Consider the following 13,242-nt stretch of genomic DNA (forward strand, 5'->3'; position numbering starts at 1 on the left):
TACTTTGTTACTTTTACTTGAGTAAAGAAGTTTAATCAGTACTTCCACTTTTACCAGAGTATTTTTTAACACAAGTATCTGTACTTTTACTCAAGTACGGAAAGTGAGTATTTTTGCCATCTCTGGTTGTATCCAATGTTTGTGCTGACAAGCTGTGCTTTGTTTTTTAAACGTGGCACCTTGAATTTCTCTACACTGCCACAGAGGTAAAGAAGATTACAGAAGGAAGAAGCCGGATAGAAACAATAAACCAGAAGCAGAAGGCCTTTGTGAGGACCTTAGACGAAAGAGATAATCTGCAACTGTAAAATCTGCATTAATTCCTGCATTCAAAGCTCCTCAAACATAACGTATTATGGGTGGTGAAGACTATATTTTTTGCATCTTTAAACATTCCATTTTGCAGCCAGTTATGCAGGAGGAATAACCATAAGGAGCAGCTCCCAGCTTATCGATGTTGGGGTCTATTTTCAAATGTCCTTTACTAAACTGCCTGATCTGCCATATAAATTGGTCATTTACACCAAAACTAGGCTTTCTTTTTGGAAATACCCAAACAAAATACCTTCTTCGAGCCCAGTGAACACATATTGAGGTGCTGGTGGCCATGTTGGAATGCATCCTGAGTTTCACCATGAGAGCATGGCATAAAAAGGGAAGGGCGGATGGTAAAGACAGCACAGAAAATTATGCAATGCCCTCTGCCAGTTTCTGGGCTTAATTTATACTATAGGACTCTAGACGAAGGCCAGACCCATTGCCACAGATCCCACCCTTCCATCGGGAAGGCGGTTCAGCTACATTAAATCCAGGACAAACAGCCTTCAAACTGCTTCTTTCCCAGAGCTGTAAAGGTAATTGCCCCCTTTTAGACACTTAATTGTCCATGTAATGATCAATGTCCATTCATAGGATGCTATAGCATGAGGTGCACCCTGTAAATCCATCATGCCACATCCCCATGTACATATTTCATGCTTTTCATTAAGGGTGTCCTTCAGCTGTTATGTTTTCTCATTTTCCACCTTACTTCTGTGTGTTTTTATCCCTTCATCCTAAAGACTTTTCAGGATGTCCATTCCCTACCAAAGTGTTTTTTTATTTTTTATTTTGTCGGTGTTCTATATGCATTCTGACCCAAATGATTTGAAAAAAAAACAAACTAAAATATAATTATGGGTCTATAACGACAATTAAGAGTCTTGATACTTAATCAATAGACCAATTATCATGGCCACCACCAGACATGGAGTCTTGATAGCATTTAATGCCAAACTATTTTCTTAACTGTAGAATGAAATGATACACTAGAAGTGTCTACTTTGCATAAACAGGAGTATAAGAAGAGTAGATATTTGTTTTTGTTTTTTCCTTTTCCTAACTCTTGCATCAATTGTAGGGGAAATATTCTGTTAGCAATGATTACATTTAATGAGATATCTTTCTTCTGTCTCCAGAACTGCCAACTGGTGCTTGACATCCCCTCCCTGCAAAGTCATCAAACATCAACAAGTCTGAATCTAGTTAAAGCTTTTCAGCAAATGGGGGAATATTTGCAACTGAAACAGCCTACTGTATATATTTTGCTACTCTAAACAATTTTGCATAACTTCTTCTAAATGGGAAGTAAGACCTACTGTAACATCGACATCTTTGTGAGTTAATCCAAACTGCCTTCTAAAACATAATTTAAGCCCCACTGGGCAGTGTAGATTCTCTCTCCGGGTCAGATTTTAGCTGCCATTCACCTGAAAATGGACTGTACAGTTGTTCATAGTGTAGCCGACCTGCTCATCTGTGACATCCTCACATAATTCTAAAGCATGCAGAGCGTAGAGACTGAGGGAGCTGCAGTGTATGATAATGAAACAGAAGATTGGCAGTTGTACGTCTGCCTGCATGCTCATTGTCTGAACACCTTCGCACTGTCTTGCATTATTAAACACACACCCACAGCACACATAGTATGTCAAGCATAACACTATGAGAAATTGAGAGGATTGTATGTTAGTATGAATGATTTTTAAAGGGACAACGTCTCATTCATTCCTTTTCTCACTTGAATACTAATTCAGACGCAAATCTCTTTAAGATAATCATTATATATCTGTAGCAGAAGTTTTAGTGCTAATACAAAGAAATGGCCCAATTATTTTGTGATTTCCGTTATGCACAGACATGTTTAATGACATGCACAGCGCTAATAAGAGACATCCTTCATGGCCAGCACTCAGTTATAAGCTGTCAGGACTAAATCCTATCCCCACATAGATCATTTCAGACTTCCTGAAATTGCTCAAATGAACCACTTAACTCCCTGATATGTGCCTGCTCATATGCATAAATATGAACTACATTTTTGTATATATAGTCATTTTCAAACATAGTATCTGATATTGAATATTCATAATTTTTTTCCCAAATATTCACGGCTTTCTGCTGTATAATTCCATCCTTTTAACATTGTTAAAGAAATGCTATTAAATTTAACACTTAAACAACAAAATCTATCATTTCTTTTTACTCAGTAAACTATAACTGAAGAACACACTAGAACACCATACCCCCTAATAGCTTGTGTTACCTTTAAGTGACTTTAAATAACTTCAGTTCAATGCTTTTTGCAGATATCTAGAATAAATTTGCCCCACTTCTCACTTTAGCTCTGAGATTTTTTGAGTGGGTTTTCTGCATGCTCATCCTATTTGAAGTCACCCAGCAGCATATCGATATATTTAGGATCTGGGCAATGGCTTTCCTGAGGATTTTCCATATTTTTTAAATTCTTGGCGAGTCCTTGGTGGATTTACTCATGTATTTCCGCTCCTTTTCATGCTGCAGGGTCCACTTTAGTCAGCTTTAATTTTTTTTTAACAGATGGTCTCACAAATTTCCTATAGCATCTTCTGATACACCCAAAAATCCATGGTGGATTCTATGATTTTGAGCTGTCCAGGTGCTGCTGCAGTAAAATATCCTACACCTTTATCAATCACACATCCGACAAAGCTCTTCTCTATGGATGCTGTACTTAATTAGTATTTAATTTTTTATGGTCAGTATTAAACTTGCCTGTCCAAATTATATGATTCCAGCTGGCTAGGTCTTTTTCTACCTCCTCTGAAACTTCAGTTTGACATTCTTGTATTTGTTAGAGGGAACAGGTTTCTACCATGAAACCTTAACTTGTGCAATCTTTATGTAACTTTAAATACCTGATCTTTTATCAGTCGCTATTCATATCAATATCAAAAGCTCTGTCTGCATTCTGTATCTCTAGTTCTGCCTGGTTAAATAGGTGCTCTGTTGGATTTAGATGCTCTGGAAACGCCTCACTGGAAAGACAGATGAATTCATACTGCCAATTAGGCAATAGTTTTGACTTACAATCTGAAAACTACAGCTCTAATTGAAACTCAAGAAATTAAGGAATGTATTATTGCAGTCTGTTACAGCTTTTCAATTATGTGGCTAATTTCATGTAATACACTTTTTAAATCAGTATGAAAACAATAAAAAAAAAGAAAAAGAAAAACAAAACAAATTCACACATTGAACGATAATAAAGCTTTATCTCTATAATAATTTGATGTTTTAAAATTATTAAGATATAAAGCCTATGATGGGTGCATTTACTCTGGCTGCAATTATACACTGACAAGGGTTGATTAAATGGTTTTAATTACATCAAATATTACCAGTTTTTTAACTGACAATATACTGTCTCATCAGTACCCAGTTATGTGACATCCGAATCCTACCAGAAAGTGTTTGTTTCCCTAGGTTTTAACCCTTATATCAGCCATCCAAGCATTATATATATATATATATATATATATATATATATATATATATATATATATATATATATATATATATATATATATATATATACATACATATATACAATAATCCCTTGATTGCTACACATTGTCTGTTTACCTGCAGTATGCATAAATAGTTGTAGTTCGAAGTTCTTCCCCACAGCCATTAGTCTGCTGAATTTTGTTCAAAATTTTCATATTTTCATAATTACTGTTTTTCAAGGCTGCACTTTCAAAAATAAAAATATTTAGAGCTGTTTTAAACAAAATTTCTTTTTGCATACACTCGTGTATACAAAATGACTCAATAAATCTGTCCAAGTCTAAGTCTAAGGTCAGGCTATCCGTTTTGGGTTTTGTAGTATTTTTGTTTTAGTGGTTTGGGAAGAGAGTAACAAGATACAGGTTGAAAATAATTCTTAGATACATATATAAAATAGGAGCTTAATAATTTGTTTTTTAAATATTGAAGAAAATAAATTATTCACACATAATCAAAGTGGAACCCCCTTTGATGAATTCATCTATTCCAAAAAAAGCTAAATTCTTTCTGTTTTATTCTGATTATAATAACAGGCCCCGATATTTATGGAATCTGCAGGTATTTAATTTGCTGTGTAGAAAGCAGACAAGGGGGTTCCTCGTGCCTGGGAAGGGGGGATGACTGCTCATCACTGCTTTGATTGGATGAAATATTTTTAAAAATGTCAAGAACCCCCCCACCCCTGCCCCCCGCCCACACACACACACACACACACAAGACTTGATGTTAACTGCCTTGCCCGCTTATCGCAAAAGATGTCAATCAACCTGTGCTTTTTCCTACTTTTTTTCAACTTGTTTCTGGCTGGTAATGATTGCTTGATTTTTGCTTTTCCAATGTTGTCACCTCACATGAGGAAAAAAAAAAAAGAGTTTCCGTTGTTCTTTGAAAGTCACTTCAGTCATCAAACCTTTTCAGACCTTTACAGATTTTTGACAGAAAGTTTTTGATGCACATCAATAACAAAGACAATTACCTCTATAATTGGATGGGGCCGGAGAATAAAGCTTTTACTGCCACTTGTTTCAGGGATAATTGCCGCTTTCACTTATTTCTTTGACAAGAAAAAAGTCAGTTCAATATACACTGCTGGAAAATAACTCAAGATCAAACTTTACTTCAACTTTTTTTTTAAGGTTGCTAGACATTTTTATCATGAGCAGTACAAAAAAAAAGTAAATTAACCAATCTTTTGGTGACCAAACCTCTAATAGAATGATATAAGATTAACTTTGTGCTTATACTCTTATATCCTGCAGGAACTGAACTGTTGTTATCCCACTGGTAGATATGTCTTTTTAAAAGTCTTCCATTTATTGAGCTTTTATTGCAGGATCATTATTGTGAACTGTAAAATTAACTGGAGGACCTTCTCTTTTGTCGAGTGCCACACCTTTTAGTACCCTGCTGGTAATACTTTGTGTTTGGGTTATTATTATTATTCAACTATGTGCTTGTTAGACCCTATTTCCTGCTTGTTAAAGGTATAGTGGAGGTTTTTCCTGAATTTTTAAATAGATCTGCCCTCTTTTTAAAAAATAAAATGAACATGCAAAACCCTCTACCTGCTTCCAAGAGGTAACCTCTGTTATATACGTGCATGAGAATGCACAAGCCCATTTCTCCTCATGCATGTTCTGTTTACAAGTTACTTACTTTCCAAAAGAAGATTTCCAATTTTTACACTATGTCAGACTTAACACTGGTAAGTGAAAACGGGGAAGATCACATAGGAACCGCCTTACGTAAACATATCACCAGAATGATTGATAATTAGGAGGACCACTTATTTTGATGATCCACCTGGAAAAAGAACATCCTCCACTATACCTTTAAGTTTCAAGCCTAACGTTTTCCCAAGAAGTATATTTAATTAGGGCAGCTCTTCTGTGAAGATAAAAACTAATAATCTTCATTATGTACCTAACAAAAATTTGGGGATGAAATAGGAGCATAAGGACAGAGTGGATTATTTTTAACAGACAGCTCTTTCCCTTTGCATTCAGGTTGTCCTTGATCTAAGAACACTGTAGTACTTTGATATGGCTGGAGCCAGTGAAGTCTCCTCGAGTACAAACTTGTATGATGTAATTATGTGAGATTTGATGATGTGGCAGGGTGTGACACTGTAAGTGTATAAAATGCTTCGTTAACTGGTATGCTGGGCTGAAGAAGGGAGTCCGGTGGTAAGCGCTGCCAGCTGTAACCTGAACCATTTCTCTATGAGTACAATTAAAACATCTGTCAAAACCATTTGTCAAGTCTCATAATAATTTAACACATAAACCTTATAAAGTCTTATTAAAAGTGTTTGCTCTGACTAATCTCTTCTCAGAAAAGAATACGGGAGAGAAAGCTTAATGATGTAAACATAGAGAATAAAGAAGAAAGAATCTTCGACCTTGTCTCTTTGCACTCTTTCAATATCATCCTCCGCCCTTTTTCACTTTTGCTCATCCAGCATGTTTTTCTCATTATGCAGCTTTGACGCTGGTGAACATGAATTACGACTTTCTTTTATTTTTGAGTCTTTTGAGCTCTGGGTTTGGTTATTAAATGTTGTAAATAAAACATTTTAGTTTCCAGTGGGAGAAACTCTGATTGATTAGTATAAATGTAAAACAACTGTGTCAATTAAACAGGCATAAGGAGAAAACAACATGAAATGCCAATATGTTGAATTTTCTTTTCTTTTTAATTTGTGAAGACTGTCTTTTTGTGTTTTGTAACATTTTTAAATATATATGTATATATTTGTACCATTTCCTTTTTCAGTTAAATTTTTGAATTGGTCCTCAAGAACTCATGCTGATCCTTAATTTACAACCCCCATGTCGTGAACATCTGTTGGAGATTCATATCCTGCTGAAAGACCATCTGATGCCCTATTTACAGTTTTAGTGGCAGAGGCCACCAAGTTTCCTTTGAAAATGTCCTGGCATTTCAAAGAAGTCATACTTCAAGGTTCCCAGGGGATTTGGAAAAAGACCATCTCCACATAATCCAGGAATCATCTCTCTCTCTCTCTCTCTATATATATATATATATATATATATATATATACACACACTCACATGTATTTTTTTTTTAACTTTTCCCCTTTGTTTCCAGAACGATTCGAATTTTATCTCACCAATGCCAGCAGTTTCAGTAGCATTCAGGAACTCCCTAAATACCATCTAGAAAGAAGTAAAAATGTCTTAAATTAAGTGTATTTACCATTAATTTGAGCAGGTAAATAAGATGATTTGCCAATTGAATAAGTATTTTTAGTTTTTAGATATTCTGCACTTGAAATAAGACAATGCAATTGTTTTTTCTTGTTTTAAGTAAACTGTCTTTCTCCTTTGGCAAAGTGTGTCACTTATCTTCTCAATTCAAAAACAAATGCACAAAAAAACAACATATTTAGATTTTATTTTTTGCAGTGTACAATTTTTTTGGGTTTTTTTTGGTAAGGATAGAATATAGCTTGCTTTTACTGGCAGTGCTTCCAAATTACTGGCTTCACCCACAAACAAATCAGATGCAACCAGCTAATATATAGATGCTTAAAACTGATGTCCTTTTTTTTTATATATGTAAAGTGCCCATAACACAACTTTTCACGTTCTGATATTTTATATGAACTGCAAAGGCTAATTCTAGTGTTAAAAAAAAGTAAATAAATGATTGTGTCGTACTTTGGTTTTTCCCAGTGGCTTTTGGTTCTGAATTTTGTATGTGTTTGGAATTTGCAGACAAATGTCAACCTACACTGTCATATTTTGAAAAAAAATAAAAATAAAAAATCAGTCTATAAATGGTCTGTGGTAAAACTGAGCTTTTAAATCATACAATGATGATGGGAACTTACAGGGAATTCCCTAAAAGACCAGAACATGTGGAAACCAGTGAAAAGCAATAAATAAAAAGCAAGAAAGGAGCGGAGAGTGACATTGGATCAAAGCCAGCTAATCAGGAGAATGTTGAACAGCTGGGAGAGTGCTGAAACAAAGTGGAAATACAGTAAACATAAAGGAAAACTACAAACCATAAACTAATAGAAATAAATGAACAGAAACAAATGAACTTTGATGTACAGTTGCAGCCATTCAAAACGTCCCTTCTCAGTCAAGAGTGACTTCCTTCTTCTCCTGGGCATGCATATTTTTTTGACTCCACCCTTTCACTGAATTCCAGGGTCTGGCCAGTAGACGGTGCTTCTCTTCAGATCTTAATGTCCACAAATCATGACAGAATATTTTAGAACAAAGATTGATGTTTAAAAAAGGAATCTTAGGGGACGAGCCAAGCGCCCATCAAGGAAAGTTAGAAAATTTTAAATGGCTACTACTGCAAATGACAAACTAAAAATATGCAGAGAAAAGAAATGAAGAATATAAGAAGATTAAAGATTATATTATAAATCTATAATATATCATTACAGCATCCTCTTTAGAATATGACAAAACAGCAAAGAAAGGATCAAACCAGAAAGGAAAAGTAAAACCCCAGAATCAACCAACAATTTAAAAACTCCTTTTAGATGCGTCTCGGTTAAATGGGCAGATGAAATAAGAGCTAAATGACTTTTTAATCATCTCCATTTGTACTTTGTGATTCAAACAAACTCTGGGACATGTTCTCCTATAATGGTTTTCTTGTAAGATTTAAACTCCCCATGAATTAACTTCCTCAGTACGTCTGCTCCTGCATGTTTTAATGCGTTAGAAGCTAGAGAAAGCTAAAATAACTCTGAAAACCCTCCACAGTCCACTTATCAGGCGCAAGCCAGCACTCCCCTTTAGTTCTGCTAAAATTAAATATGATTGGATGGAAGGTTAGCATTTGCTCCCTGGTGAGGGGAGCGGAGGATGAATTTTAACAAAGTGACACTTTTTTTGGTCATCACTGGGGCAAAAACTGATTAATGCGGGACAAATGGTTCATATACTTTAATAGAGGATTACTTAGGAGAGGCATTTTGGGCAAAATAGGTTAATCGAAATTACTGGCAAATTTAAATATGTTTTTACACAAATCTAATTTGTCGTTAACTCAAATGTCGTTCACTGAAGATGAAAGTGTGCTGTGAAGGATGTTTTTACCTTTTTTATTATCCCACTCACTGTGCTTTTTGCCAGCATAAGCTTGGGTCTTCCTCAACCCTTTTCTGTATGTTCCAGTTGTTTTACACACTTTAAATAAAGCTCTGAATATTTAGGTGACTATTTTTTAACCTTTCCTGAGTTTTAACCAAAGATTGAAGTGTTGTCGTTTTTTTTTTTTCTCTTTAGTGACACATTTTCTCTTCTTTTTCATTTTAAACCGTCACCATAAAAACTAACCCCACAACTTTGGGTCACATTTAAAGCCAGAAACTGCATAACCATCAATGCATTAATAAGCCTTTTGTCTTAACTTGGTTGTTGCAGTTTTGCACTGTACTGATATCTTTTGGTGTTGTTGTCACTATATTTTGATGATTAAAGACATTCATTCTTATATCTAATCCCGTAATTTAAGATGATGTTTTCCTGTTTTTCCTCAAGAAATCAAGAAATTGTATTTTAAGCCTGGGGAGCTATTTTCAGCTTGTTTTCATCATCACAGCAAAAGGAAAACTTTATTGTATTCTCATCGCTTTGTTTCATGTTTAGAGTTGGAAAACGTTTTTAAATGCTGTGGTATATAAAAAAAAAAAAAAATTATAATAATATTAATAGAAGGCCCGCTTTTCAAGTCCAATAGAGTATCAGATAATTGATCCTTAAAGTCCCCCTTTTGGACTTTGTAAGAGGTTTAAAACTGAGGTTTGAGTTAAAAAATATTTTCATTTTTATTTGATTTTTGAAGATTTGTNACATCTCAAGCTTAAACCTTTACAGGTAAACATTATAAATATGGTCTTATTGTGTCCGTGAATGGTTGGTCATTTCAGTCTTTGACTTTGATATGGGAATTTAATGCCAGTCCTCTCAGGAAATGCTTCCAGCATTGAAATTCTGCCAAGTTTGCTAGAAATTTGTAATGTTTGAATAGAAGGAGCAGTCGAAAGGCCTCATCAGATAAATGTTAAATCTGATTTATTTTACTGTGAAATCATCTGAGCTTTCCAATAATTCTTAAATCTCTATTAAAAATATCTACATTGGATGGTGTTGCTACATAAAATGTCACTGTTCTTCATTTTAATTTTTTTTTATTATAGATCAATGAAGTTTATTCATTTGAAAGGAAAAGGAAAGAATATGTTGCATAGGGTCATAACCCATAGCTAACTTTAGATTCGGCTCCTGTCTTTTAGGTACAGTACATCTCTACCAGCCTCCTGCATGTGGTATTAGGTATTTTTTTCTTGCAATTCAATCAGCTTGGACTCAAAGCATCTACGAACATCTACTGCTTCCCATTTAAAATCAGGTCAAGACTTTGACTGGGCCATTCTAAAGAAAGATACTCTACTATACACTTTGATCTCAATGGTTGGTTGGTTGTTTTGGGTTTTTGTCCTGCTGAATAATGAATCTATGGTCTAGAGTCTTTTGCAGAGTCTTGCAGGTTTTTCTTCTTTATCTTCTTTGGTTTTGCTCCATCCATCTTTCCATTAACTGAACAGTTTTCCTGTGCCTACCAAACACAAGCATCCGCAAAGCACTCTGCTGCCTCTGCTACTCTGAAATACAGGTGTATTCAGGGTTGCATGAAGTGCCGGTTTTTAAGAAAATATCATTTAAATATAGACAGGAGAAGTTGAATTTAGTTTCATTTAAGGCTCAGACACTTTTTCTACTGTTTCCCATTTTTAACTCACGCTTGGAGAAAAAAAAAAACAACAAAAAACAATTAAACAGGGCTTCTATTGTGTTTTTTTCAATAGTCCCAGAATTTTGAGTGACTAGAACAGTGTTTGTTCTGTCACTGATATTTCATATAAAACCACAACAAAATAAGCTGACGATTGTGCTTCTATCACAGGAAAAAAGTCAAACTGGTCAAGAGGTGTAAATACTTGTGTGACACTCTCTATCTGCACGGCCATAAAGATTTAAGAGATTTGCAAACTACTTTCAATGATACTTGCTCTTGTGGATAAAATATAAAGTCGAGAGATGAAATCAAAAATATCTGTTTCTATATATTTTTTAACCTATCAAGTATGCTTACTAAATAGATGTCAATGTGCTCTTATCAAGGGGGGCAATGCCGGGGGAAAAAAAAAAAACTTGGTTTCCTTTCTGTTTGTTTACACAGACAGAGGAAATAAAAGTGGAGATAATTTTTCTTCTCCACTTTTCTTCATGCCATTCTTTTAATTTAGCAAAACTACAGCCTGCAGGCAGACAGGGGTCAGATCACGCCCCCTTTTTACCTGCACTCCTCCATGCAATCAGCACAACGCTCAGTTGTCATTTGGAAGTGACAAACCGCTGCTGTTGTGCCATGTAATTATTTTCCCGCCCGAGGAAGAAACACTAAATACCTCACAGATGCTGTAACAAACTCATGAAAATACCTTTTTTCTGTTTGATCAGAAACATGTTTAACATGCATTTTACCATAACAGGCTTGTTGTCTTTGCAGCTCCTGAACTATTAAAGAGGTCTTTGTGTCTGGGTGTGTTTTTCTAAAGAGGTTTCATTTTGTCACATCAATAAATCACGTTCTGTGGTGTTTGAGCATCAGGACTCAAAACCTTCCATTCTGTTTTTCTTCTTTTACTTATTTTTTGAAGATTTCAGTGACTTTTTAGAAAGGGTTTCTTGGTCCTGTTATACAAACTCATAAGGCCATGTTATGTTCATTTTTTTTCCACTACTGCCCAGTAAGACTCCAAAGGTTGCACTGAGGACATAAACAGGGTTTAAACTAAATCAAAACAATACGGCAGCCGATTTCTTCTTTGATCTTGTGTCTTTTCTTGTGATAAATCTGTGTCTGTGATGGTTTTTCTTTTTTTTTTTCTTTTTGCTTTTGTACTCTTTTTAAAGAAAGGAAAGAAAAACAATGAGCAAACATGAACTCTTGAACTTATTTGTCCTTTTTTTCACTCTTGCTTCTTTTCTTTTTTTGATATTCTTTTTTTTTATCGGTTTTTGCCAGTAATCTTTTTTGAAATTTTCTCTTTTCTCTTTTTCCCCCCTTTTTTTCTTAACCCTAGGTCCGCTCACAAAAAAAACTGATGAATCTTCAATGAACAAGCCTCGAGATGAAGGTATTTTTGTTGCATGTTTTTCCCTTTTTCCCTTCTTGTTTTGAAAGTCTTTTTTTGGGGGATGTGTGCACACACACACACACACACAAACACACACCTTCATGATATCAGATGCATAAAATTGTGTTGCTGAACAAATGTCCTGCTGACCACTTCAGTTTAGAAAGGTGCTTTCTGAATGTTAATCATTAGCCTTATGTAACCTTAGCTGAGCAAATCGAGCTAATGGAACATTATAAAACCATTCACTGTGTTTTTCAGGTGCTTATCTTGCTCTCCAATAACAAAGGCTGCTCAGACACCATCATCAGCGCTGTGCCCTTGAAAATACATTGGCCAAATGGTGGCCTTGTCCCAAAAAACAAATTGTTGTGCAGATTTTTGAGTAACAAAGCCTCTATTGAATCCACAGCAAACAATGAAGCATTATTACCACACCTCAGCCTCTTTCTCATGGCTGAAATTGCTGTTGGATGAGCTTTGCAGAAATATTAAGCTGTACTTAGCCGGAGTCAGGGATGATAACATCAAATCAAGTTGGGGGAAAAAAGGAGAACATTCAAGGACACCTGTGCACCACTTTGGAAACTGTGGGTCTAATCTGCTGCCGGGGGGAAAGGAGAATGAAGTTCAGCCCACCTTCAGTTTACCTCCTACCCACTGCACTTATATTGTGGAGAAAATTTTGTCCACACCTTTATTTCTTGTCTTTGTTCTCTTGTTCTTGTTTCTTGGGGGAAGAAAGATGACAGACGATAAGTTGATATTATTTCTTTGCTATTTTTAAAGGTTTTGCTGGTCTTTGTTTTTTTTTTTTTCTTCAGACGCTTTGATTTGAGTCTTTTTTTTTTGTTCCCTTTTCCTTTTTTTTAAGTTCGGAGCTGACGGAAGTTTGACACACGAGGATTTTCTCTGTGATCAAACAAGCCGATGCATTCGTGACTTTTTGGGCTGCCGCAGTCAGGAAAGCAGGGAAAACAGTTAAGCACTGAGGAAGGATGCCCCCTTTCACCCTCATTCATCTTCCCAAAGTAGAGTTTACCAGATTTGAAGGGGATCCTTTAATTTCATTTGTCCAGTCCTGTAGCTAAATCCTGTTCAAAGTCAGATTAAATTACATCTAAAGCTCAAAATAGCTAAATTTTTCTCCACGTATAACAAAAATAAAGCTGAAAGGA

At 35.3% G+C, this 13,242-nt stretch overlaps 1 protein-coding gene across 1 annotated transcript in view; it reads left to right on the plus strand.

The window, feature by feature from the left end:
- The window catches only part of nlgn2 (neuroligin 2), a 172,038-nt gene that overhangs the window by 32,621 nt on the left and 126,175 nt on the right, over positions 1-13,242 (plus strand). Inside the window, exon 2 of the mRNA XM_015373798.1 lies at positions 12,011-12,064. Coding sequence (XP_015229284.1) covers positions 12,011-12,064 — 54 coding nt within the window. The remainder of the gene's footprint in view (positions 1-12,010; positions 12,065-13,242) is intronic.

Source organism: Cyprinodon variegatus, unplaced genomic scaffold, assembly GCF_000732505.1.
Source record: "Cyprinodon variegatus isolate N-32 unplaced genomic scaffold, C_variegatus-1.0 Scaffold92, whole genome shotgun sequence".
In the NCBI taxonomy this organism is placed as follows: domain Eukaryota; kingdom Metazoa; phylum Chordata; class Actinopteri; order Cyprinodontiformes; family Cyprinodontidae; genus Cyprinodon; species Cyprinodon variegatus.